Raw genomic sequence first — 27,635 nt, 5'->3', positions numbered from 1 at the left:
ATTTGACAAACTTGAGGGCACATTCTTTATACTTTACCGGGTATTATATGTTAATGATCGTGTCTTCAAAATGTGTATATGGAGAAACCGAGAATGGGAGCATTGATGATTCAATGTGCTGTTTTCATCGCAGTAAAATTCGGCTCCATCCGTATCTGCCGACACGCTCAGATGTCGAGTTTTAGTCGTTAAAAGGTGTGTTCTCTGAAATTCATCAATGAATACAACTTCAATTTCGCTTTCCATCTCATTCGGATGATATGAATGAATGTATATAATTTTATCTACATAATATTAGTAGTTGACACTTTCGTCACTTAATTCCATTCGCCATTAGGAGCCTGTTGATGTTGATTTGCAATTGTAAATGTAACTCGTATGGAAAACCACCCACAAATGGTGTCGGTAGTGCAAATGGGTCAAGGTCACTCTGATAAGCCCTTATGTTTGTAATCAGTAGACTGGGTGATGGATGCATTCTCTTTCGACAAGCGAACACTGATACAGGTAATGATTCTATTATTAGCTCACTTCATCCGTGAGGCTCTGATTTGTAGACACGGCTTTATCTACTCTCTGGGTATATTCATGATGTAGCTACAATACGGCGGTGCAGACACACGTTACAGGTTAAAAATCTTTTTACATGCTGACGCACAAAGCACAAAATAAACGAAAGTGGCTGACAAAGAAGGAAAAAAATGCCTCAAGTTTTGGTGGCTTCGAAACCTCAACGTTAAACACCCAGAGTTCTATAAGGTTACATAAATGCTGCGTGACTTTGTAGATGAATATATATGGACTTGTATTATTTTTTCTAAAACATTCAAATGTTGGGAAACAAAATGATATTTTCAATGAATAGTGGGTAATCTCTCCACATTTTTGTTGGATAAAATCAGTTTTTTCACCATTAGACAATAGTAAAAATATGGAGCACAGACCCACACAATAAAATAAAAGACATTCGAGTTTTCAAAAATATTTTATAGCTTTTGACACACACACACACCATTTTTTATTTAATTCAACATAGTCCAATTATTGTATATATTTAAGAGTTACAAATCGACGTTTTGGTAAACATACATCGTTTTCAACGATATTTAAGAGAATTATCAGATTTTGTTGTTATAATAATTTTTCATTGTGATATCGCCTTATCCCCCCAATATTCAATTATAAAACGTACTGAAAGTATATTGAAATAGTTTTGAACAATTTGTTTCGCATAGATTGAATGGGATGAGGATCGTTGGTTTGGTTTAAACAATAGCCAACAGGATTGCATGAGAAAATGTTGTTACAACATACCAGTTTCTCTTTTCCTATTGGGGTACCAATGAAGATCATTTAATGACGCAAAATGTAATCGACTTTAAAAAGTTTTTCGGAAGTTCTTATGTAAAAAGCAGGCAAACTCTCTTTATAATAACTACTCAACTCCTTTTGACTTGATGCAAAGGAAAACAAGAAACTTGGGGACATTATTAGCCCACCTCCGATAAAACCAAAGGATTAAAATAGTGTTGTCTTTTCATCTATCAGTCATTCCGTCCCAGCATGGATTACCAGCCTCATTTTCTCAGCCATCTTGAACTTTCCTGACCACAAAACTTGTCTGTTACCTGTCGTGATCGTTGTCATATATGTGCCGTATTGTGTCCATCAACCCCTGGGCCAATTTAAACAAACTTAGCACTATATTAGTATCCTTGAGAGAAGGTATTTCAGGTCTGACCAGGGGTCGTATGCATAACAATTCTAAGAATTTTCTTAAGTTTATGCTTAACTTTCTAAAGAATATTCTCAACTAAGCAATATGCTTAATTTACGTTGCATAAAACTTCTAAGCAATATGCTTAGTTGTTCTTAGCTAAGCATATCACAATCTGCTTAAGTATATCGTTGCTATGTCAAACGTCACTTCCGCTTTCACTTTACTGTAAACAAATAACCCAGTGGGCACGCAACGTTGTTTCAACGTTGGGAAATGGTTGAAATCAAGTTGCAACGTTGATCAACCATTATTCAACGTTGAATCAACGTTGAGGTTTAAACGTTGAAACCCAAACCATAACTCAACGTTGATTCCACGTTGAAGACCCAACTTATTTTCAACGTTGAAGACATCAACCACTTTTCAACGTTGGAACAACGTTTTAATATATTAATGAAACTGAACACATATTTTTAAATTTAAACTTCCTTATCATTTGTTTGATTTAGGTTTTACTCATATTTTGTAAAGTGGAGGCATTAAATGACGTGTTTTTACAAATATTAAATGTTAATTTGAATACAATTTTATCTTATATATATTCCAATAAAATTAATATAGTATTGTCTTATCCAATTAAAATATCAATTTTCTTTTCAATGAAAAGTTAAATTAATATTTCACATAACATTTTTATAAAAAAGATTGTTTTCATACAAGAAATTAGAGATTGAGCTGTGCGCGTACACTCTGTACAGCAAGTGGCTAATTGCATTTTAACTGGGTCAGTGAGAAGGGGATGCGCGGACCTATCACTACTGCAAGCACTGCTGATCAAGGGAGTTATGCAATTTACCAGGCTGCTCTATGTCAGCTTGACCGCTAAAGACGCTATTGGTGAACAAAGAGAGTCAGTTCTTAGGTACACCTCGTGCAGTCACTACACAGATTTTATGTACAGTAAAATGCCGGGATTTTAGCTTTTGGATGATTAATTTGTGACTATTTTATATTTTACACTGGAGTATCTTGGGAGTTATTTTTTAAAACAGTCTGCAGAATGCAAATGATGAACTGATTTTTGTGGATTCAACTTTTTTTGTTGACATACCGTACTTTGTTTCATGTCGTGGAAAACAAGCATGGCTACCATATGGCGGAATGTACGTGGTTTCTTTGTGATCATATTCCTACAGCCTTATTTAAAACATTTTGAAATGCCAAGTTCAACTTTTTAACAAGGACTTAATACACAAGTTGTTTACCAAAGGATATACTCATATACTACTGGGATTTAAATAAAGGCCGACTTTATACAATTGGATTTTTCATAAAGTGTCAAAACACATAAAACAGCACAACGTAATAAAAGACGATATGTTTATAAACAACATTTTACAAAAATCAGTTAAATTTAACTTTTTTTCATTGTCATATCTATATATTTTAAACCAGATTTCAACACAATTTGTACGTTGAATCAACGTTGAATTTTGACGTTGAAACAACGTTACATTTTCAACGTTGCCTCAACTTTCATATGCAACCTTATTTCAACGTTGATTCAACGTTGATGCCTGACGTTGAAACAACGTTGTTTCAACGTTGAAATGCCCGCTGGGAATGCATGTGGTTTAAGCCAAATCCCTACAATTTGTCACTGTGTCATTTGGAAAATAAATTAAATATAATAATTAATATCTTTTTCTATGTTTTATTATGTTTATGGTTTTTGTAATACGGATAATCATTACGCGATATTATCGTCTGCTTTTGACCGGCGTTGAAAATGGCAGAAAACAAAGATGAGGGTCCTACATGTAGCGTACCGAAGAAGAGGAAACCAAACTGGACGACAGACGAATGTTTATATCTAAGCAAGTTGGTTGATGAAAACAAAAGCGTACTTAGGTCTAAATTTGGGGCAGGGGTAACGACAGTTAAAAAAAGGGAAACCTGGGGGAAAATTACAGATGCCATCAATGCCACCTCCTCTACCAAACGTTCGGTAGAGGAAGTTGAGAAAAAGTGGCATAATATTCAGATGAGAGGAAAGGCGGAGATTGCCGACGCAAGACGCAGTGCCAAAAAAACAGGTAACGAAACTATACTGTACATATTGTATCATGCGCGGATCTCGATGGGGCGACCCCCCCCCCCCCCCCCCCCGGAAAAATTCAAATAGCAAAATTAACAAGATTATGACCTATGAGTTTATTTTAAAGTAGACTGATTAAAGCTTTACTCATGACTAGTAAAATGTTATTTCATATGTGAATTATGTAAGAAACCTTTGCATAACATCATAGACACATATATAACGAATGTCCATGATAAAATAAAACTGATGGATTTCGTACAGTGCGTCGCTTACCGTGACAATTGTGATAGAATTTCCAATATGAATTCACTCACACTTTCTTTTTCCATTGCCCAAATTCCACTTGTTATTCGTATTGAGTATTCTGCATCGTCATAGCCCATTTGCTGAATGACGTAATCAATATATTTAGGAGTTGTGCCCCTTAGTTTGTCCACCCCCCCCCCCCCTTTCTAATTTCAATAGGGTACAAATATTAAATATTTCCTATAACTGTCACTATTTTTATCGAATTTTGAAAACATCCTACTTGTGATATATATATATGACCTTAATCTGGTACACTCTGTCTGCATTTACTTGATATGGAGTTCTTGAAACTTACGAAGTTTGTGTTTTTGATGCATGGTTTTGCTTTTTTTTTTTTACTGGCGGGGAGCATTTCAGAAATAATGATGAATTTAGTATATTGTATTATCATACACCTTTGGAGACAATAGACATGTGCCTTCAAAATACGTGGGGGGTCTAGTATGACTCCAACATTTCAATATTTCCGTCTTCTCAAGGTATATTTCGGAACAATTTTCTTTCTTGCGAGAAAAGGGGGGCTGAACCCTCTATGATGCTATGTGCCTAATGGTTAGGTCTAACTTTAAAAGTTGCAAAAAAGTGAGGGGGTAAGCCCCCCAGCCCCCCCCCCCCCCCCCCCCGGTTCCGACGACTATGATAGATAATATTTCCTATGTAATAAAAGGGAAATTTTAATTTAGTGTACATCTGAAATCAATCTTTTTGACCAAATTTGCAGGCGGCGGACCAGCAGGAAAAGCCCTTACCCCATTAGCAGAGGCCGTAGAGAGTGTTATCGGAACTGATAACATCAGCATATCTGGAATACCTGGTGCAGTCGATACAACCTTCCTAATGCTTGACAATGAACACAATACAGCAAATATAGCGTATGTTTGATCTATAATGCCGGGTATATGCTAAATTTCACGACTTGTGAATAGGGGGTACATTGCCGTTTGGTTGAAATGATTTTAAAGCATCCCTTAAATCCATTAAATATAAGATCAATAACTTTTTAAAGAAAGAAAATCAATACAAATTTATTATTGCTATGCAGCACGAGAACAGTTGAACAGCGGCCTAGTGCAGTGGTCCAAGATCTCCAAATATTAAGCACCAATGAAAGCGGTGACGGGCAGATTAATTTGGTTACCCTCCCTGCACGGAAGTGCAATACATGTAGCTGCAGCATCGATTCCTGTATGGGTGACCTACAGAAGAGAAAATTAGAACTGGAAATAGAAAATTTCACGCTTAGAAATACCCTTGTCAAACTCCAGATAGAGAGACTCCAGAACGACTCAGAGTGATGGATTTGGTGGATACATTACATGATCTAACTATAAATTACATAGTATTTTAAAATATTTATTTTATTTTATTGTATATTAAGAAATTATTTATTGTATATGTTGAATATGAAGTTTAAAGTTTTCTACAATTGAAAGTGAATATTCGTGTTGTTAACAGTTTTGATGTTATATATAAAGCTATATGCAAAATTTAATTGATGTTTTTAAAAGAAAGAATGTTTCGTTGTGTTTCGTGTTTAATATTTTAGGTACATAATGTATAAACCTTCTTTAAGTTGTACAATAAATTCAAACGCATTTAAAAGTATTGAATAAAACTATTTCAAATTACATTTATTACTTTCCGGTCCATTAATTCCATGTGGTTTCCAACAGAGCAAAAATAGCATTTACCGGTGTTATAGAAATGCAGCTTTAAGTTACGAAGAATGGGATTAAACAATAAGTAACACGTTTTCATTTGATCATGTATAAATATTCCAGTCCTGTCAGTTTCAGTGGAGCCATGAATTAAAATCGGTTTTCTTAATAAATAGAGGAGACTGCAAATACTAATATGAAAGAAAAAAAATTAAAATTATTTACATGTACATACCTCATTTGTCATTCAAGTGAAATGGGTTGCGACAATATGGTTTCTGTATGCGCGACCATCAGCAGTTTGGAAGTCTCCAACTAAGTGGTCTGCATTGTCATTGTCGTCAGGTACATCATCACTGTCGTCTTCGTCTCCGTGCTCCTGTGGTAGGGGGATGTTAAACATCTTCGCAATATTGTGAAGAATTCCACATGCTGTGATGATTTGGCTGACTCGGTCAGGGCTCTGTCGAATTTCACCATGGAGGATGTGAAATCGTCTCTTCAGTTGCCCGATGGTTCTTTCCACAATTGTTCTAGTGCATTTGTGCGACCTTAATTAATTAATTCAATATCATGAAAGAGAGGTCAAATGGCTTTTACGTTATATCTGATGCATTAAATAATGAAAACATAAGAATTTTCCCTAGGTGTGTGTGTGTGTGTGGGGGGGGGGGGGGGTTATTATGTTTTCGGAGGGGGGGGGGGGTCCGATGCCTATTTCGGTATCTTTACTACTCAGATATTGGTGGAAGCTCTTTACTGAATCTGTGTTGGGAGGAGGGGGGGGGGATACGCCGGTACTCTAAAGAAAATCGAACCCGGGTGGCGGATCCGTTAATAGTAGCATACACTTGCAATTTAAACTGTCGGGTTCGTTATTTCAAATAAATATATTCATCTTTTTATTTGTAATGTGGATTGGAGAGTTTTGAGAAAATTGGGACAAGAATGAATCACTCGGGATGTAAAGTCCATTCATATATTAAGGTAAGCTGGCAAAAAAACTTACATGTCTGCTTAAAGCTGTAGGAGTATGCAATTTTATCAGTAATGTGTAAAACAAGATAATTATATTTCAATACCTCGGTGTCTAAAACTTCGTAACTATTACGTTATTTTTGTTCTCGCACTGACGGAATAACATAACAATAAGATGACGTCATTTTTGTTGACGTTGCGAACGTTACGTTTAAATTCACTATGAAATAAATGTACATACTATTACATCGTTTGATGTAATCTGTTCAGTTAAACTCACAATGTCACTAGCTACTGTAATGTTATAAACAGTAACACTTTATCTATAACGTGTAGTGCAAACATATTAGAATTTATCTACTTCTACATATTTTCAGACCTGTTAAAACGAGACTGTGGTCCATTAGCTGGATTTAAAAATGGAGTCAACAGCCAGTCTTTTGCAGGGTATCCACTGTCCCCAAGGAGATGACACTTGACAGGCAAGAGACGTCTTTCAAATAGTTGGAAAAGTCCACTTTCTCGAAGGATTCTTGCATCATGTGTCGCTCCAGGCCAGGTTGAAACTAAGTCAAGAATTCTATGGCTTGCATCACAAACAAGCTGGACATTGATGCTGTGAAAGTTTTTACGATTCACATACTCTGGTTCATGTTCAGATGGAGCCAGAATGCGTACATGGGTGCCGTCAATGGCCCCAATAACCCCCGGAAATTGTGCGATGCCAAAAAAATCAGCCTGGTGCTTCCTGATCATGTCTGGTTGTACTGGAAAGGATATAAACCTTCTAACAATACGAGGCTGTACGAGAGCAGTGGTCACCCTGTGAATTATTCTCGATACAGTGGATTGATGAATACCAAAATTGTCCCCACTGCACAGCTGCATTCGTCCAGTTGCAAAGTACCTCAACGTTACCATAACTTGCACATGTGCTGGAATACTATAATTTCTGTTTGTCGGAGGCTCAATAAAATCACAAATTAAATTTGTTATAAAGTCAATACCTTCTTGATTAAACCTAAATCTTGCCTGTAATTCTGCGGCCGACATGGATCTTAATGGATCAACTCTTGGCTTAAATGTTCTCTTCCTTCTTTCAGCCATTTTGGATTTACTTAAGTATATGCTTAAAAACTTATGACAAGTAAATACCATGCTTAACTTTAAGAATATACTAAGCATATACTTAAGAGTTGAGAAGATTTATGCAACATACTAAGCAATATGCTAAGTCAAATTTCAATCTGCTAAGTACAAATTCTGTACTTAAGAATATGCTTAAGCACTTAAGAATTTTTATGCATACGACCCTGGTCTCCATCCAAGGGGAGATAAGATAGAAAGAAAATGATGTTTGTTAAAATTTTCCTCCCAAGAACAAAAAGGCCTGTAATATTGAAACGCAAGCTACATGATAAATGGTAGGAATTACGTTGGTACAAATTAATGGTTTGGTTTGAACGTATTTTATTGTATATTTACACATTTGGATTGGGCACAAGTTCCATAACTTAATTTATAAGCCCTCTCCCTAGAAAATTATTAACAAACATAATATAAAGCATATTAAATGGTCACATATTAAAAACAGATGCAATATATATCACATGCTTTACTAAAGTTGCTAATGACACTATAAAATAGATATAAATATAAAGTGTATATAGTACATTACGAAAAACGTTCAGATTTTTTTTTTAATGAAAAGGTGAACCATAGAGAACACAGTTTCATTAACACCATCACTAATTGTAACATCGCCCAGAGCAACACGTGTGTTGACTATATTCAAATTTCGAATCTTAAAAACATTATTAAAAAGTTTCTCTCTGGTGCGTGCATACTAAGTACAGGAGAAAAAAATAATGGTAAGTGTCTTAAACTTTTCTACATGTACACAAAGGGCTATCAATGATATTATAACGAAATAAGTCAAAATTTAGTATGATTATATTGTAGGATCTATCTTCATAAGAGAAGTATAATGGCGGAGATTTATTTATTTTTAAAATATCTTAATCTGAAGTGATTAAATTGATGAAGGGTGATAGTGAATTAACATCCCTAATATGCAGAGGTAGGGAGTTCCATTCCCCAATGACTGTTGGAATTAAAGAAGATATGTACACTTGCAATCGACATTTGGTAAGAATCAAAAGCTTTGTTTACAAAGCAAAGAATTGCAAGCTCAGTAACTCGCTTATAACTCAACGAATGACACTCAAATTTTGGTTGCCTGTTAAAAATGCCTTACTGAAGCATTGTAAACATTAAAATCGGAAAGATAATTTTTTACCAAAATCGTGATCATGCCCCTTTAAAGAATTCCAACCTATTTCTAAGTAGAGCGAGTCTCTAGAAGCAAAAATTGTTAAACCAGTAATAATTCTAGCAGCAGTTAGTTGTACTTGTTCAAGCTTTTCTGTGTCTGCAAGAAAACATCCCCTCTAAACTTCTGAAGCATATTCCAAGTGTGGCCTAATGAAGGATGTGTACATAAGCGATAAAGATTTACGATTTAATTTATATTTTAGTTTTTTCATTAGATTTAATTTTTTGTGTGCCTTTGCTATTATGTTATTAATATATGCTGTCCATCTGAGATTTTCGGAAAAAGTTAATCCTAAGTGTTTATGGCGAGACACAAACTCTATGTTAAAATTTGGAAATTTTAGAGATGGTATTTAAAAACATTTTTTGTGTTAAAATAGATAGCTTTTGTTTTAGTCGGATTAAATTTAAGGAGCCACTTTTTAGACCAATTATCTAATTCTAAAAGATCTTTATTTATGTTATTTTCTATAATTTTTAAATTTTCCGAAGAACCTTGTAAACTATTATCATGTACAAATCATGATCGAAATTGTACTGACTACCATCAATAAAGAGGCAACTTGTTGCTAATGCACATCTTTATTCAATCATAAAAAAGCTAGGATGATGATTTATGACATGCATGATGAAGTGACTTGATGTGACGACAGGTGTTGTGATTAATTTGAAATACAAAGAAACAAGAGTCCAATTGGCCTTAACAGTCACCTGAGTAGCACATAACCCATACACAAACTTGTGGAGAAGTCTCATATATTCATTTAATTAGTTTTCATTCTGGAGTAGAAAAATTATAAATTATCATCATATTGTAATGACGACCACCTCCCTGTCTGAAATCTTTCAAAAGAACTATGAAACCCTTAATTTTGGTGAAATTTTAAAGATCTGGTCTACAAAATCATGAATTCAGTTTTCCTTTCAGGTGTGTGGGAGTAAAGAAGATAATTTTTAAACATTATATGCATTAACACCTTAACATCCATTTTGGCCCTTCCCTAGATTCAAAACCCATATTCCAGGGGACTTGAAATTTAAAAGGACAAGAGCGTACAAGGCCTGACAAATCCCCCCGTAACCAGGATTTTGAAATGGCATATGAACATATGAAAAAACTTTTACAGTTGAAAGTGTACATTAGGACATGTACATGTAAAATATAGAACTGCACTTTCTAACAAATAAATATTATACATTAATACATGTACATGCAGTTGGTACTTATTTCCTTCGGTTTACTTGTTTGCTTTCTAAACATTACAGCATGATCTCTTATCTGTGCTAGCGCTATTTTTATCCGTCATTGTGTGTAAAATGAACATTACGTAAATTTTTGTCTTTATATAAATGGTATAATATATTTTTTTCATAATAATCCAATAAAAAAGCAAAAAATGTTTACTTAAAAGCAAATGAATTAAAAATAGAACGCCGTCTATAAGATTCGAACACCCTCTCAATCGAGAAGAATGGAGTACGAGCCTCCGCCTAACCCAGTGAGCTACGTTGACATATTAGGGTATAGGTGAATAAATTTAACTGTTTGACAATAATTAATAAAGTAAAACGTTTTTGGTTAAAACCACGAATTTGGCCAAATTATGAGATTTCACAATTTTGGTAGAGGGCTTCATGGAGATCTTAACCATACAACCAGTTTTTTTCTCACATGTGTGGGAGTAGAGAAGAAGATTTTTAAAAATTTGGCTTTTTTGCATTTTTGGCGCCCCCTGTGGTGCTCCAGGGGTGGTAGAGCCATGAATTTCACAATTTAGATTCCTCTTACCATAGAGATGCCTCACATTAAATATTGTAACCGTTGGACTTGTTTTAAAGAAGAAGAAGTTAAAAATGTAAAATTGTAAACGCACGACGGACGACGCACGACGACGGACGAAAACGGATAGCAATAGGTCACCTGAGTTTACTCAGGTGAATAGGTCACCTGAGTTTACTCAGGTGACCTAAAAAACATAAGTTTTGATGCTATGAATAAACAAACAAATCACACTCAGCATATGACAAATATCACTCTAGTAAATATATATATGCCTTGTGTTCTTGTTAACAATATATTACTTAATATGCTCTAGTAAATTAGCAAGTATAATGAAACTCCTACTACTAGCAAATCATACAATTCAAAATGAATGACCATATATGAATGCCTATGGTAGAGTGCATAAAACATCGCATGCAAAAAAATGAAACCTTAAATTCCAATATTATCATACATAGAAACATGCTACTATGATACTTGTATCTTTAAATTTATATACACATTCTTAGATATATCACTCGTGCCAACATTCTAACATGTTACTAAAAATACATCTTCACAGTTGAACACTTTTGTTTACACATTTATACCTATCGTTTATACATAGCTTTCTGTTAAAAAAAACCACACACAAGCAGATTTCATATTAAACTTACCAACTTAGAAATTTTCTCTCGTAGAAACAAACATAGTAAACATGGTAAATGTAAATGGTATTCAGCACAGGGACTAGGAAAAATTTAAACTGCTTGTGCCCCGCGAAAAATCCTAATAACAAAACTGAATCCGGAAATCCGGAATATTCTAAAATTCAAACTCCATCCAGAAAAATTCTGTATAATGTTAAATTGGCTATAACAGATATCATGGTACAATTCGACCATGGACTCAAATGGATCAGAAAATAGAGCCCTGAACAATACACAGATCTATAGCCTAAAACCATATACTTAAACTGTTCAGAGCTAAAGATTATAAAAAAGCTTTGAAAATTTGGCTACACTATTTACACTCCAATAAAAAACGTGGATTTTGACGAAATTGGCCTTATTTAATATATAAGATTAATGTCCCGTTTATTGCCATGGGCACTATAAGCGCATACTATTTGTATAAAGTACGTAAAACTTTACAAATGCACTGTACATCACCATTCCCGCAAATCTGTATCCACATTCGCAGTAATTTAAGACATCTCGAGTTATTGTTCTTAACAAAGCATGCATGTCAGCGTTAAAAAGTTTGTTGAAAGTAGCACTCCTTTAGATGTTCCCGTGTCTGGTGCTCCGACCACTGACTAATGAGCCTTTTTGATAATTTAATACTTAGTCAAAGAGTGAACGGATTTCTATTATTGTCACGTGTAAACGGTACAAAAATTTTTAAATGTATATTGATCATCGCATAAAGCTTTTTCATTTAATGATAGGGTAAACATATGTTTGAGGCGGTGTTGGCAATTATTGTAAGGTCATATTTTTTTCATATTTTAAAATAAAGTCTCATTCCAAATACAAAATATTGAATTTTCAGAAATCTTGAACAGTAGAAAAATTTTGGCTTATCTGTTTTGTACTAGTACTTCCTCAAATGTAAGACTTTTTCACATTATGACTAAAGCCAGCCCCTACAAAAATACTTCAATATCGGAGACCCTACAAGAAAGTGAATTAGTAAGGCCTGGCTTTAGTCATACTGGACTTTTTTTTATCGCTTATACTTGATGCTGTACTTATTATGAATAACTGAGAACAGATTTTTAAAAAGAAACACTAGATGTGCCGTTTAATTATTTTCGTATACATTAATTAAAAGGCATTTGATTCGCATGATCCATTCATCTTCTTTTCAAAAAATCGTGATCAAATTGTTTTTTAAAAAATATTCCGTTTCCTACCTACCTACCTACCAAGTCCTTGTTGCACTCGGAGGCAAATTAAACAAGGACCAGGGATTTCCATTCTTCTTTGTTCTTGGCCAGCCTTTCCCCCTCTCCCAAGGTAAGATGGTTAAGATTCATGTCTTTTAGTACTTTTTCGACGGTTCGCCTCCATGTTGTTCTTGGCCAGCCTTTCCTTCTTTTCCCTTATAGGGTCGATTTTAGTGCCACTCTTGTGATATCGTTATCTGACATTGTTAAGTCATGACCAACCCATCTCCATCTGTATTTTCTAAGTAATGTCCTCATATCTGTTGTTTTCGTTATTTCGTTTTGTTGGTAATTTTTGCTTTCCAGAATATTATCAAGATCTTTATATAGCAAACATTATGGAAACTTGCATTTGATTATTTGTTTATATCACTTTATGTCATCCTCCAGCATTCAGCGCAATACATTAAGACAGATAGTATACAGTTCTTATATAGCTCGATCTTGGTGCGTCTACTGATGCTGTTAGATTTCAAGAAACGCTTAACCTTGACAAAGAATCCTCTGGCTTTACCTAATCTTGCTACTATTTCCTTGTCAGTATCGACCTCTGATGTCACTACACTTCCAAATTATGTACATTGTGATGTGCTTTTGATACTAGTATCTGTGTTTTCTTCACTGGGGGTTTATCTCATTATCCAGTCTACTGCTACGATGAATAATTTCTTTAGCTTGTTCATCAACGCTGTCTTAATACTGTGTACAATTATTTTACAAAAGATCTTACTTGGTACAGACAGTAAAGTAATACCTCTCCAGTTGTTACAGTCTGTGATATTTCTTTCTTTTCCGGTAATTTGACAATGTTAACTTTAGACCATGTTGTTGGTATCACGCTGTTCTTCCATGTCTTGCAGAAAACAGGATAAAGAATATCTGCTGCTAGGGTAGGGCCTGCTTTGAAGATTTCGGTTGGTAAGTTGTCATTCCAGGGGCTAAGTCGTTCTTTAAACTCTTGATTGCTGGGTCTATTTTTAACTTTGATGGTTCGTCTGTATCTATTTCCAAGTCGGTGTTTGCTTCAGATATTTATCTGCTGTTAGGGTCTGGGCGGTTCAATATCTCCACAAAGTGTTCTTTCCCTCTTTGATCTTGCTCTTTCTCAGATTGATTGATATAATCATTGTGCCCTGCTTGTCTCTCACTGGCATACCTAGATTTCTCTTTTGTCTGTATAGCTTCTTTGTGGTCTGATAAACATCAACCATTCTGTGTTCAAATGCTGCTTTCTCAGCTTCGTTTGCCATATTTTCAATGAAGTTCTAACGGTCCCTCTTTGTGGCTTTCTTAATTCCTTCTCTGTTGTTTTCTCAGTCTCTCTGTGATTTTTTCTGAATGCGTGTTGTACACGTTTTCTTCTTTGGTTCTTTTATCTTATCGATGAGTTTCCATGTACCTGGTGTTATCCATTCTTTATGTACTTGTTTTCAGTCTCCCATAATGATGGTTACTAATAAATCATGTTTTGGCGGAATCTGTTCTAGCTCAGTCTCTAGTGCATCTTGGAAGTCAAGTTTCGCTTCGACTTCTGTCTCATTTGTAGGGGAGCAGGCTTGTATGCTTTGTTTTAATAGGCTTTGTCTTGAGTCTTGCTCTTATCATTCTCTCACTTAAGGATGGTATTTTATCAAAGAGATTTACTCAGAATGATTGCTACTTCCTCATGATGTCTCTCCTGCCTCAGTATATGATTGTTTCATCGCTATTTGTGATGTTCTTCCCAACATCCACTTATTCCTAATGGGGAGTAATGCGTGTAATTTGTTGTTCTTCATCTCTCTGATTAACTGAGCCTGCTTTCTTGCTTCGTATATGGTACCTACGGACATTCCAGAAGCCGATCTTAAGTTTGGTTCTCGTGCTTAGTATACTCTTCATGAGACCAGCTTCCGGTTGGCTTTCACTGGTTGTATTCTTGCACGCAGGTTGCTGCCGGTATTCTGATGCCAAGAAAATTTGAAATATTCCTAGTCCTCGTATCCGTAATCAATCAGTTCTCACGAAAAGGGGAGATTACCGCCTTGCTCAACCTCCAACCTGGTGAACCAGGAATTTGTGACTATGGTTGCCTTTCTCTATAGAATGGTTGCCTGCCACAGTTCATGAAGTCATTCTCTCCAGGTTATTTAAATTTAAGTTTCCTCTCTTTGATTTTCTGTCTAGATTTCAGTCATGTTAGTTTGAAAATAAGTTTCAGTAAGAAATGGAGGGAATCATACTCGGTAGATCGAATGTACTTGTGGTATTTATGATTATTGAATAATAAATATAAGAAAATGTGCCGCATAAAAATCTGGGGACAGAGTGTAAATTTCAATTTCCGAAAATGGTGTTCCTAGTGCTCACACCTAAATAATGGCCTTGATATAAAAAATAGCATAAAAAGTCAGTGCAGTGTGAATCAAAATGCCTCGGGTTCAGTGTATAAACACATTTAAAAACATCGGACTCGAAATTCTATTCAGCAGGGTAGGAAGTCTGTCGATGATCCGTTGGATTGCCTAAAATTAGGATGTCGTTTTGCGGCTGGTTTTCTGGCGAAAAATTTCGAGATCACTTTGAGAAAGGTGAGGTGTTGTTAATAATGGGTTTAACCTGCTATTCATTATCTCCAAACTAAATGCCAACTTACCATGCTTACGCAACCTCTGTTGAAAACGATGGTTGTGTAACATCAGAATGTTGATTGTTGCTCAAGAAATTCTGGAGCTCTAGAGAAGTCTTTCTCTTGAACAGTTTAGTTACAGAAAAACTAGTTTTAAAATCAAAATTTGTTTAATCGTATCTATTAATCTTAATGCAGAATAACTTTTTTTGCATTATAATTCTTATGTATGGGTACTACAAATTTGAATCCCATTTGTTACACGTACAAATTAACGCCTTTATAAACCATTTGGATTATTGGTCCCAACCTGTTTTATGCTCATTTGTTTTTTGTTTGCCCTTGATAACAACCATTATTATTTTCCTTTAACAGGGATATATGTATGTTCAAACTGTGGTAACGAGCTTTTCCATAGCCAGACAAAATATGAACATTCATCCCCTTGGCCAGCATTTACACATCTTATTAGAGAAGATTCAGTGACCAGAGTGAAAGAGAGTTCCACAGCAATAAAGGTACTACTCTGATGATTCTGCAAGCCATTTTCAAAATTTTATAATATGTGTGTATTATATTACAAATAAGATTATGAAGTGTGAGATTGCTGGATTATCTTGTTTATCCAACTGTAATACTATTCAATCTATAAACCTCTACATCACTGTATAGGAACATATTCATTATTTGATTTGCAGATATCCTGTTCTAAATGTGGAAATGGTCTTGGGCATGAGTTTCTTGGGGATGGACCCAAGAAAGGAATGAATAGATACTGAATATTCAGTTCTTCCCTCAAATTTCAAGAGTTTGATGGTAATTATTTTTTCATTCTGCTAAAAAAAATTATATTCTTTTTCTTTGAGTGTCTGTATATAACATGTATAATTATTGAAATTGATTACACATATGTAACTAAAATGTGTTTATCTATTTCTTTTAGGGAAGCAGGGTTAAACTCCTCATCTTTAAACAATTCACCTTATGATATTATCGCTGATTCTATAAGGAGGATAATAAATAAGAGATGGGAGAATGTTTCTCTGTCAGAACGCATGATGCTTTGAAATATAAGCTTGTAGCAGTTTCTCAGCAGATCTTTACTCTGACATTTTAGAAGCATTCAAGCATTTTAAAGGCTTCCATAGAAATTATATTCCACAATAGAACCATTTTAACAAGGCTTTGGACTTTCAGTAGGATGTAACTATCTATTTTTTGTGTTAAAAAAATGATGCTGGTTTCAAGCGAAATATACACTGATTGCGTAGTCTTAACTCAAAAGCTAGACAAATCTTGTTGATTTCAAAGAGCCATGGCTAAATGGCCAGCAATAAAACAGATATCCATCACAATGCTGTTTGACACAACTACCCAAAGCCCAAGCTCTTCTTAAAATGGTTCTAGTCTCAATTGGACCAAATTGCCCTTAATTTTTCCAACTTGCAAAGCCAATTTATTAACTTACTAGTCACTTTATTCTTTAATATTATTACTTATACCTTCAATAATATATGACCTCACCTCAGCTTAAATGATATTAGTCAGGTGATACACCTTTACATTGTTTTGAAATCTAAGGTATATTGAAATCTTGCATATTAAATCAATTTTATTTTGTAAATATAGAATTTAAATGTATATACAGTACATAATTTGAAATGTAAATGACCTATTATAATATGTACCAAATGAAATGTGATCATTTTGTATTACAACAATTGCAGGGAATGTTTTTTGTATCTTGCATGTAAATAATATGATGTCCAAATAAATTAACAGAACACATTGTGTCAAGTCTTCAGCAGATGCGCATGTATATGAAATCAGTATGAACAGGGACTTGTAATAGAATGGCCTACTTTTCCACTCAACTGTCTCCCATTGCTAATTCAGTGCCAAAGTAAATTGGCCTTTCCAGTATAATGAAGGTAACCTCCAGTTTCAAATCAGCTAGCATTTTGAGAAAGATCTTGGAATTTCTCTATCCATATTTTGTAATCTGGATTAGTGCAAGGAAACCTCCTCACTTTTTTACATTCAATGCACTGAACTGTGACAGCCCTTTGTGGTTTTTCTACAAAAAAAAAAAAAATTCATTCAGTGATGGATTTAAGGGGAGTACACAGTTGCACGTCACACCCCCCAAATTTGTCAAAGTTAAGTGTTAATTCTTCTGACAAAGGAATTGAACAATTTGTGAGTCTTATTGATCAACTTTGTGGAAACTCATTATTTTTCTACATTTGACTCATGATTTCAACAATGTAGTGTAAAGAAAACCTGTGCATTCAAAGCTGAAACATATAAAAACCCATTTTAGTCATCCTCCCCATGGGATCATCTGCGACCAACCACCCACCTTTGGATTTACTAGCTTGTGTTTTTTAACACTCTCCCATGTTAATTATTAAGCTGGCATGTTTATCTTTTTTTAAACTTCCTTTCCTTTGTCCACTGAACTTGATTTTTTAAAGAGTTATTATTTAATTTACAGCCATTTCTCAGACAAAGATTAAATGACCTATGTTTCTAATAATTATCTCTGCAAGGTTGAAGCTTTTAGTGGGTTTATTGCAGGTCTTAAATCTACAAACCTTTAAAAAAATATCTTATTATTTCTCAAAATGAAGAACAACGTATCACTAAAGACTTCATTTTAACCCCAAAACATATCTACAATCCAGGAGCCTCTGGGGGCTTTGCTTCCTAAGCCCCCACAAGGGCTTTGCCCAGACCCCCTGCCTACAGCCCAGACTCCCTGCCTACAGCCCAGACCCCTTGCCTACAGCTTAGACTCCCTGCCTACGGCCCAGACTCCCTGCCTACAGCCCAGACTCCCTGCCTACAGCCCAGACTCCCTGCCTAAAGCCCAGACCCCCTGCCTACAGCCCAGACTCCCTGCCTACAGCCCAGACTCCCTGCCTACAGCCCAGACCCCTTGCCTACAGCTTAGACTCCCTGCCTACGGCCCAGACTCCCTGCCTACAGCCCAGACTCCCTGCCTACAGCCCAGACTCCCTGCCTAAAGCCCAGACCCCCTGCCTACAGCCCAGACTCCCTGCCTACAACTGGTGCTCCTCTAACTTTAAATCCTGGATTCACCCCATCATTAAATTATATTTTTGAAACAACACATACACATCAGTCCTGATAGCTATTTCCTTGTCATATACATTAAGATTATCCCATTTGCTGAATTAAAGAGTGCTTGTTCTAGTGATGCAAGACAAAATTGCACTCAATCCAAGACAACATACAAAGGCGGGAACTGGTAATATTTTAATAAAGACTTGGAAACCACTTGTATGTTCCATTACATTACATGTAAGTTTATCACTATATTAATAAATCTTGGTTTAGGCCATACCAATTTGATTTCTTGGTCTTCTGAATCTTGGTTTAGGCCATACCTATTTGATTTCTTTGTCTTCTGACTAAGCAAAAAAAATATTGGGGCGAGTGGGCGAATTATTAATTTTAAAATAAAAAAAAATGAAACTTAAAAATTTTTGGGCAGCATAAAAAAATAGAGGGGAGTGATTACCGGTACATTGTCATTTTTTCCTTTGAAATGCATGTAAAAAGAAGTAAAAAGTTGGTGACTGTATTCGCCATTGTATCAGATCCCTCCTGATCACTAATTTTATCCACACATACATGCATTATTTACTTTTAAACCTTAATTGCTAATAATCTCACGGGAAATTTTTGATATGATCAATGTACAAAAAAGTGCATTCATGACAAATAAAATCAAAGTACTGAAAGTACGGACACGAGTTGATGCTTCAGAAATCAAACATTTATTGCCCCTTTTCTGCTCTCAATAAGCAGAACTTGAAATAAATAATAAATAAAGTATAATGGAAGATAATTTTTTAAATTATATAGAGAAGCATATCTAAATATTCTTTTAATTGGCTTCGACAGAACATTTTAAATTTCATTTTTCCTTTTTCTTTATGTTCAGAATGGTTAATTTAGGTATTTTTAATGTCTTGCCAAAATTTAAAAGTCATATATTGAGTTAGAAGCACGATAAAGAGTTTTTATTTCTTTGTTTTGTAAACAAAACCCGAGTCTTGTTATTGTTTACAAATGTGTTTTGTTAGTATGAAATTCCATCAAATGTTGCTATCTTCTGTTGATAATCTTGATATTATATACAGGGATGTTTGGCCATCTTGTACATTTGAGGGTCAAAATGTAAACATATATTGAACTGGTTTGTTTTTGCCCAAAATTGACTTAAACAATTGTCATAACATAAAAAGCAATAATATGAGTTTTACTTATTGTTTGGTCTGCAAATTACGCATACAAAACAGGAAAACAGTACAACACCTTTTTTAAAGCTGCATGATCCGATTTTATATCAAATTTTGTGTACGCTTTTAAACAATGGTTATGCTAAGTATGTGTTTTTAAAATAACAGACACTGCGGTAGTTTTCCCGGTCAATTAAGCCATATTTCAATGAAAAAAAAGGGTATCGCGTTATTTCGCCTCATATTTAAATTCGGCTCTGAAGTCGAGGTAGGGATGATTGTATTACGACTTTGACATCGAGTGTTAATGTGAGTTGTGGCAAAACAAAAATAATATAATTGGTTTGTATGGATATTAATTAGACCATGCAGCTTTAAACAGGTGGTTTGTATTGTTATGTCGATCAACACAAATAATGTTAAGTTCATTCATACGGCCACATTTAACTAATGTTATATATATCTTTCTCATACCGTAATTAAATTTATATAGTTACTTTCTATACCGATATCTTATTATTAGGTAGAGAAAAGCTATATATTTTTTATTATGAAAAAAAATGTATAACGCATGTGCCTGTGATTTATCGTATTTACTTCAATGAAAGCAAACCGTCAATATGATCAAATGATGGTCTCTTTTTCTGTCATTCCTTAAATTATTATACTTCTTTTCAGAACCTTGTTCCATTTTTACATTACATTTCAAACCATTTTTACAAAACTACATGGACACAAGATTTTTTTAAAGGGTTTCATAAATCACATGCACGTGACGTTTTAAACTTTTCTCTTTAAAATTCTTTTTAAAAACGTCAGGTGCCTGTGTTATATCTAAACAATAAAATGCTTTATTTGGTGATTAATGGGGGATATGAAGGTGGCGACATAGCAGAAAAAATACATTTTCCGCGTTAGGGGGTGGTGTAATTTTTTTCTGCAATGATCGCTACCTTCATAACCCCCATGAATTATCAAAGACGCATTTTATTGTTTTTATTTACATATTTTTAACAAATTAATAAATTGGTTGTAAAAAGTAAGTAAAATTCACAAAATTACTGTTAATGTACATCAGTCCTTAGCTAAAAGAAACACCAAAAAATCCTCTCTATGATTATATTCCGTGCAGTCCGTGATTTTTCTTAGGTTGCTGCATAGTTTTTGACAAATCGAAAAACGGGGCTTGTAGATTTCCGTCTTGTTGTTTCTATTATATAGCATTTTAAGTTATTCTACATTGATATTATATAAATAGTGCCTGTTTGGGAGGGTAACAGTTGGAATTGACACCCCTAAAAAACCATTGTCAACCGACGCGAAGCGGAGGTTGACAATGGTTTTCGAGGGGCGTCAATTTCAACTGTTATCCTCCCAAACAGGCACTATTTATTTTGTTATACTGAATGTCTTAACTTTAAAGAAAATTTTACTGCTTTTATATAGGAATAATGTGAATTCTACAGCGAACCGTACGCGCATAATTTTTGCGCATGTAACATTTTTTAATGTTACCCGTTGCTAACGCTGAGGGTAATAGAAAATATTATTAACTGCGTCTTAACCAATCAGATTTCAGTATTTGACATGAAAGTATAACAAATGAATATAATATATATTAATATAAAAAAATAAAAAAAATTCTACTCATGTCCAAATGCACACAATAAACTACAAACTACCATTCTATAGACTGGGTAAAATAGTTTGCCTCTGTTTATCAAACCGATTTGTAAAAAAAAAAATCATATTTATGATACTATTTCTTAATCAACGCTGCTCAAAACTAGGCCCTATATATCGCCACACAGTAACTACCACGCTAATCTATTTATAATATATGACCTATATAAACGCAGTTCCCGATGTGCATGTTGCAGGGCCACACTGACCTTCAACTCGACGAAAGATCAAACCACATAGGCTCTTGATTATTTTCAACTCTTGTACTTCAACTCTTTGTTTTGTCACACTAAAATCATTTCACGTTTGATAAAGTGTTAGTAATGAAACGCATCCATGATCTTGAATTTCAACTCTTGTGTGGGGGAAAACGTTAAATGCCACCACTGAGCTGAGCTCATCTGCATAAAAGCGATTACAGCGCGGGTATCACTGAAGTTTCATGTACATGCACATACGTCAAATTTATTTATAGCGACATTTTTATCAGTCAATTAAAATGTTCTTAGTTATGAAGAAACAAACTTGATATGTTTTATACAATTTATTGATGGCAACAATAATGTATCCTTAGTTTATGAAATGTGTCAGAAGATTTTCCTTGAACCTATATTCCTGTGCGGATTGATATCAATTAACAAAAAAAAATCATGATTTTTTGTTGATTAAACTACGATGATAACAAATTTTACCTCCGATAAAAGAAGTCATTCTTTCATGATTCATATCATTGCATTTTGATAATTGATGTATTAGTCTGACCATCAATACGAAAATGTGATTTAACCCAGTGATGGGAAACCCCTTTGCAGTGACTAAACTGAGTTGATATGCATCAACTCGAAAAAAACCAAAAATGGAGCAGGAAACGGCACAAAAATTTCTGGGTGCTGGATTTATTTTTAATAAGGGCTTTTTTGGAAAGCCTTAGGCACGGGGATCAAGTGACCAAGAAATTAAATTGGTGTGGCCTTAGTCTCTTTTTTTTTTTCCTAAGCAAAGAGTTCTACTGATTTTGCAGTTGGTATCTATATTAACAAGAGTCTGACTTTTTATGATTGTAATGTGAAAGCTATAATTTGCCCTCTTTGTTGCTCAAAGACAAACATATGAAAGATATGACTATTGCTTACTTGAAAGTCTAACTTTTGCTGTGATTCCAGGATAAAGTAGCATATCACAATGCTTGCACAGTCTCCTCTTTATGTTTGGATGCCTGTGAAAGACATGCAAAGGAACTGTTAATTACAGTATTCAGCATGTTCAGTTTGTGTAATTAGTTGGTCTCGTACATGTATTTACATGAAATTCATGTTGATGTTCAGCATTGAAACTGCAAAAGATTAAGTACACTATTAAAACGTGTAATGAAGTGTAATCTTAGCACGTACGAGACATTAAATTCCCTGTTCAAACAGAATTGTTCCTCTATATGTCTCTTGTACTCGAGTTAATTATGTTTTTATTTAATACTTAGCAAAAACTTTTAGCACATACAGTCTAATAACATTTTTTCTTGATATCCTCTTCAAATTCCTCACATGATGTTTGCACATTTCTTTGTCTACATCTTTTGATGTGATGCACAGGTGGGCTAGCTAAAATATAGCAACTTAAAAGAGTTAAAAGTCTATCCTTGACAAAAAAAACACTAAAAAAAATATATAAGACAACATATATCAAAATACTCACTTGAAACAGAAAACTTATCCTCTTCTCAACCACTGTAACACTTTTTTTCATTGCTGATCAAATCGAAAGTGAAAGTAGCAAGGTTCAAATAGGACAGACACAAACCTTGTTAAGTTAAGCTCTTTAATCATAGAGTAGATATAAAAAAAATTAAAATTGTAGCAATATTTCGAACTATATTTTCAGTGAATACACGTTATATATATAAAAACTTAAAACCAATATTCTTAGTACAAATTAATAGCACATAATCGCGGTCTTCATTGCGTTTAATGCTTTTGATGTGAAGAAGGTATCATTAGAAATGTAGTCAACGTAGATTCAATGTCATACTTTGGACATGGCATTTCTAATGTGTGAAAAAATGTAAGATCTGTTGCCATGTACAGACAATGCAGTCGCTTCAGTGCATGGCAAGTCCACAAACATTTTAATTCGGTAAGAATTCTGTCTTAGTCTGTAGGCGCTGTTTACTACACATGCATTTATATGCAAGTAAGATGGGGTTACATTGGGGACGCTTATCAGCTTGTTTTATAATGACAAAAATGTAATAAAATCAAGAGTTGAATGTTTTTTTTTGTGCTTGTATATTTTTTTGATAAAAAACCCTCCGAAATAAGTTTTATTATGCTTTTCCTTTAGAAAGTCCTGACACCCAACCATGGGTTGATAGCAAAGACACGATGCGTCTCCTCGAAAACAAACCTAAAAACAGAGGATGACCAAGGGACAGCGTTTCCTGAACAAATGACACATATAAAATATGCATCAAAAGGCCTTGAAAAATTTCCACAAAAGTACAAACAAGTGCCATTGACATTGTTCATCAAAAAATCAAAAACTCTTGTAATGCTTGATGAAATCAGTGAAAAATTTACTGTTACATTTCCAAAATCAGAGGATACACTAACTGTTGATATTGGTCCAGAGGACTTTGCAAAACTAAAAAATATGTTGGAAAAGGACAAAAGAGACAGCAGTCCAGCACACAACCCTGAGTCCATTACAGAGTGTATTTGGCAGGAAATGAAGACAGACAACAATAAACTGATGCAGTATTACTTTAGATTATCAAAAATCAGATTAACAGGTATAAGCTTTTACTTATCCTTTTAATTTGTCTGATGTATAATAATTTATGTCTATCTAACTCTAAGAGTAATAATTTTAAAATTAAAAAATCAGTCACTTTTCACTTAGCAGATGCCCATGTTGCTTTGTTGATGTTTTTATGGGGGAACAATGTTTCTGTGATCACAAGTCTGTTAGTCAGACAGAATTCACAGTCTTTCTCCATTATCAATTTGAATGCCAATTTCACCAATCTATGTGCTGATGCCCCTTGTCTTTACATTGTTTGTACATTCAAGTGTCAAAAGATGAATGTTTGTTGGGGTGTCACAAGGATTAAGTCAGACATTGTGTTTCTGTAACTGTCTTGTTTTTTTTTTTGGGAGGGGGGGTTATGCTGCACCTTCTTTATCAGGTGCAACCCTCACCTGGAGGATGCGCATCTTAGCTGTGCAGGCCCTTCCCACCCACAAAACACCTATTTGTAAGCTAGCTGCCAAACATTTTATCACTATTTCACTATATAGTTGCTTGCATTTCTACAAGATTGAGTGTTCTCATCTACTTTGTCAGGTCTGGTTGTGCTGACTGCTATGGCAGGCTATGCCATGGCTCCTGCTGCCTTTGACCCCATTGGTTTTACGATGGTTACATTAGGGACTGGTTTAACATCGGCTTCTGCTAATGCCATTAATCAGGTAGGTTTATATTTTCTTGGTTTCAAAAATTCATTGTGGTCATTTTGACTCAATATTAAATTTCTTTATTCATGATAATGAACAAAGAACTGTAAAGCAAACTAAAAAGTTTTAGCTTTTGTAATCAAATTTCCACACTTCATGGGATGCATCTTATTTTAGACATCTACATGTGTGTGGCCAATGACCAATGATGGATCAGGGGGAAAAATGTAAATGAAATTTATAAGCCAGGACTTTAATTATGAGTACCAGTAACTTGGTTGTTTGGCGAAAACATTTTAGATCAATTTATTTTCTTTTTCAGTTTTTTGAAGTTCCATTTGATTCACAGATGAACAGGACTAAAAACAGGGTGTTGGTTCGAGGGTATTTAAGGTATTAAACTGCTTTTTCAGTAGTTTTAGTGTTTAAGAGAAATGCCATAAGATTCAGGTTTGTGGAATTGTCATTTATGAAAGATAAAGTTACATCCCTTTAACTGTCTTCATAAGTAAATAAATCTATAAAAGTAAACAATACTGACACATGGACATTTTATAAATTTATTTCTTGGTTTATATCTGGGTTTGACTGTAACACTGTTTACTTGACAGTCCTTTACACGCTGTGACATTTGCTGCTGTCTCTGGTTCAGTGGGGCTGGTTGTCCTGGCCCTAGGAGCCAATCCCCTCACAGCAGCATTAGGGGCCTTCAACCTGGGCCTCTACACCCTGGTCTACACACCCATGAAGAGACACACCATCCTCAACACTTGGGTAGGATCAGTTGTTGGGGCAGTACCTCCTCTGATGGGATGGGCAGCTTGCACTGGCTCTCTGGACCCAGGTTAGTCTGAAGTTCTGACTAAATGTCATATTTTCTTCTTTAATAACATTTGAGGCATTTGGAATTTGTAATGCCTGTAAACTGTGGATTCGTCAATATTTATTGGATACCACATTTCATGGATTTTTTGGATGAGTAAATAAACAAAATAAATGTTCATTGAAATGAAATTTCTATTTAATCTCATATTGTAAACAGAGGGTCATTGGCCATGCATCATTTGCTAGCCAAGGGTGACAATCCATGGTGTTTCTCTTTTCAGAGTGAAAAGAGAAACACGGATGGTCATTCTTGGCTAGCGAAGAAATTGGCCATGATGCTATGTATCCTTGAAACTATGTTTTTCTTTAAATTCACAAAAAAGATGCCCATAAATATTAATGAAACCACAATTCGAGTGCTGGGTTTTAACTCAGCTCTTATCTTTTATGCACTGTTAAAGTTAATTCTTAGCTAAAGCTTAAGCCTTGTCCATCACAAGCAAGACCCCCATTATTTTTCAATGTTTTTCTGTGTCAAGGGAGTTTAAATACGTACTTTTCTTTTGCAGGTGCCTGGATAATGGCAGCCATTATGTTCTGCTGGCAATTCCCCCACTTTAATGCTCTGAGCTGGAATTTACGACCAGATTACTCCAGGGCAGGGTACAGAATGATGTCCGTGGTGGATCCCAATCTCTGTAAGCGAGTGGCTCTACGTCACACGGTGGGAATCACTGGACTGTGCTTCCTGGCCCCCGTGGCGGGATTGACCACACCCCTGTTTCCCGTCATGTCTCTACCTCTCAACCTGTACTTTACATATCTAGGCTGGAAGTTCTATCAGCAGGGAGACAGCAGCTCTTCCAGGAGCTTGTTCCGATTCAGTCTGCTACATATACCATTACTGATTCTTCTTATGATTGTGAACAAACCCAGCAGGAAAAACGACTCAAAAGACTCGGGGAAAGAATCAGTGACAGTTGTGCAGAGCAAGTTGACTTGATTTGTTTGTTTTTAAAATAGAAAAAATCTGTGCAGAATGTACTTTAACTGTGATAATTCATTTTTCTTTGAAGCTGGACAAAGCACTACACTTCTAGAATAATAATTGGTATGAAAGAGGAACATTGTTCTACATGTATTAATATTCCACATCTTTCTCTTAACCTTGATTAGATCTAAATTTCGAGAACAATGTATTTACTGAAAGGTTTAGACTAAGAACAGTATGATGGACATTTGTTTGACACATTCTTTACATTTATGAATCAGGCAATTGTGTATAGTAAATGCATTTCTGTACCCCACGTAAATTTTTATTACCTGTGTTTAAAATGTGATTGTCTATGGATGAAATGCAGCAATGAGTGTGTTTGTTGATTTTTGTTCCCTCCTGAAAGTTTACAGCAATGGAAATACAGTATAAAGGCTAAAGTAAAATATTTAAAATAATTACTCCATGATCAGCTAATGCCAACAATAAGAGTTACTGCTCTTGTAATGAGAAGACAACATGGTGATTTTAACACTATCAGATACTGCATCAGTCAGTGAAGCCAGTGAACAATTAAAGAAAAGAGTAACCTTACTGAAATGACTGGATGAATTCAATGAAAGAGAGAGGAGAGATTTGTTTTGAGGGGAAAACTGGAATCAAAGATTTTGTTTATGACTTCAATGTATCAACAAACTGCACATGCTCTTTAAACCTCTTCTGATACATTTTTAGCTCACCTGATTGACATAAGGACGAGCGGCTTCTCTCAGGGACTTGGTTGTCGGATAGTGGAGTTCTTCATTATTTGTTCCCGAAGATAAAATTGAATTAAAAATTGATGAAAAGCATACACAATGTACATTTTTAATGTACATTGAATACACTTTTTGAACATGATTAGAACAGGGTTTTTCAGTGAATGTTTTTATTGCAATACACACATATGATTATTATTACAAAGATATTGTCCATCATTTGTAACGATGCCC

General features: G+C 34.8%; 5 protein-coding genes across 6 annotated transcripts; 3 read left to right on the top strand and 2 right to left on the bottom strand.

Annotated features, from left to right (window-relative positions):
• Nucleotides 1-3,473: 3,473 nt before the first annotated feature.
• LOC128165563 (myb-related transcription factor, partner of profilin-like) lies at nucleotides 3,474-5,478 on the top strand. The gene is made up of 3 exons (XM_052830223.1): nucleotides 3,474-3,816; nucleotides 4,852-5,002; nucleotides 5,173-5,478. The coding sequence occupies exons 1-3, from the start codon at nucleotides 3,510-3,512 to the stop codon at nucleotides 5,423-5,425; spliced, it is 711 nt and encodes a 236-aa protein (XP_052686183.1). The 5' UTR covers nucleotides 3,474-3,509; the 3' UTR covers nucleotides 5,426-5,478.
• On the bottom strand, nucleotides 5,189-8,068 carry LOC128165561 (putative nuclease HARBI1). Of its 2 annotated transcripts, XM_052830219.1 has the most exons (3): nucleotides 7,146-8,068; nucleotides 6,024-6,339; nucleotides 5,189-5,326 (listed from the first exon to the last, which is right to left on the bottom strand). In XM_052830219.1, the coding sequence occupies exons 1-2, from the start codon at nucleotides 7,949-7,951 to the stop codon at nucleotides 6,036-6,038; spliced, it is 1,110 nt and encodes a 369-aa protein (XP_052686179.1). In that variant the 5' UTR covers nucleotides 7,952-8,068; the 3' UTR covers nucleotides 5,189-5,326; nucleotides 6,024-6,035. The 2 variants fall into 2 exon arrangements, with proteins under 2 accessions (XP_052686179.1, XP_052686181.1); XM_052830221.1 differs by lacking the exon at nucleotides 5,189-5,326 and having other exon boundaries at nucleotides 5,595-6,339.
• Nucleotides 8,069-14,742: 6,674 nt separating this feature from the next.
• On the top strand, nucleotides 14,743-17,212 carry LOC128165565 (methionine-R-sulfoxide reductase B1-like). The gene is made up of 5 exons (XM_052830225.1): nucleotides 14,743-14,937; nucleotides 15,285-15,383; nucleotides 15,797-15,939; nucleotides 16,120-16,237; nucleotides 16,365-17,212. The coding sequence occupies exons 2-5, from the start codon at nucleotides 15,329-15,331 to the stop codon at nucleotides 16,376-16,378; spliced, it is 330 nt and encodes a 109-aa protein (XP_052686185.1). The 5' UTR covers nucleotides 14,743-14,937; nucleotides 15,285-15,328; the 3' UTR covers nucleotides 16,379-17,212.
• On the bottom strand, nucleotides 16,648-23,263 carry LOC128165564 (ribonuclease P protein subunit p21-like). The gene is made up of 4 exons (XM_052830224.1): nucleotides 23,068-23,263; nucleotides 22,873-22,973; nucleotides 22,509-22,591; nucleotides 16,648-17,498 (listed from the first exon to the last, which is right to left on the bottom strand). The coding sequence occupies exons 1-4, from the start codon at nucleotides 23,116-23,118 to the stop codon at nucleotides 17,371-17,373; spliced, it is 363 nt and encodes a 120-aa protein (XP_052686184.1). The 5' UTR covers nucleotides 23,119-23,263; the 3' UTR covers nucleotides 16,648-17,370.
• Nucleotides 23,264-23,355: 92 nt separating this feature from the next.
• Nucleotides 23,356-27,017, top strand: LOC128165560 (protoheme IX farnesyltransferase, mitochondrial-like). The gene is made up of 6 exons (XM_052830218.1): nucleotides 23,356-23,505; nucleotides 23,713-24,160; nucleotides 24,715-24,839; nucleotides 25,147-25,217; nucleotides 25,436-25,668; nucleotides 26,219-27,017. Exons 1-6 carry the CDS (start codon nucleotides 23,449-23,451, stop codon nucleotides 26,650-26,652), a joined length of 1,368 nt encoding a protein of 455 aa, XP_052686178.1. The 5' UTR covers nucleotides 23,356-23,448; the 3' UTR covers nucleotides 26,653-27,017.
• The last annotated feature ends 618 nt before the right edge of the window (nucleotides 27,018-27,635 follow it).

Source organism: Crassostrea angulata, chromosome 10 (genome assembly GCF_025612915.1).
Source record: "Crassostrea angulata isolate pt1a10 chromosome 10, ASM2561291v2, whole genome shotgun sequence".
Taxonomy (NCBI): Eukaryota; Metazoa; Mollusca; class Bivalvia; order Ostreida; family Ostreidae; genus Magallana; species Magallana angulata.
The sequence above is the reverse complement of the archived record's forward strand: the minus strand, read 5'-3'. Positions and strand labels throughout refer to the sequence as shown.

Excerpts from the sequence above, each read along its gene's own strand:
- LOC128165563 (XM_052830223.1), top strand. The coding sequence starts at position 3,510 with ATGGCAGAAAACAAAGATGAGGGTCCTACATGTAGCGTACCGAAGAAG. Across the intron at positions 3,817-4,851 it reads ACGCAGTGCCAAAAAAACAG|GCGGCGGACCAGCAGGAAAA; the intron begins GTAACGAAACTA and ends CCAAATTTGCAG. Across the intron at positions 5,003-5,172 it reads CACAATACAGCAAATATAGC|CACGAGAACAGTTGAACAGC; the intron begins GTATGTTTGATC and ends ATTGCTATGCAG.
- LOC128165561 (XM_052830219.1), bottom strand. The coding sequence starts at position 7,951 with ATGCTTAGTATATTCTTAAAGTTAAGCATGGTATTTACTTGTCATAAG. Across the intron at positions 6,340-7,145 it reads CCACAGTCTCGTTTTAACAG|GTCGCACAAATGCACTAGAA; the intron begins GTCTGAAAATAT and ends TAATTAATTAAG.
- LOC128165564 (XM_052830224.1), bottom strand. The coding sequence starts at position 23,118 with ATGAAAAAAAGTGTTACAGTGGTTGAGAAGAGGATAAGTTTTCTGTTT. Across the intron at positions 22,592-22,872 it reads AGAAAAAATGTTATTAGACT|GCATCCAAACATAAAGAGGA; the intron begins GTATGTGCTAAA and ends TGTCTTTCACAG. Across the intron at positions 17,499-22,508 it reads AGCAAAAGTTAGACTTTCAA|AAAAACCACAAAGGGCTGTC; the intron begins GTAAGCAATAGT and ends TTTTTTTTGTAG.
- LOC128165560 (XM_052830218.1), top strand. The coding sequence starts at position 23,449 with ATGTACAGACAATGCAGTCGCTTCAGTGCATGGCAAGTCCACAAACAT. Across the intron at positions 23,506-23,712 it reads TCCACAAACATTTTAATTCG|AAAGTCCTGACACCCAACCA; the intron begins GTAAGAATTCTG and ends CTTTTCCTTTAG. Across the intron at positions 24,840-25,146 it reads CTGCTAATGCCATTAATCAG|TTTTTTGAAGTTCCATTTGA; the intron begins GTAGGTTTATAT and ends TTTCTTTTTCAG.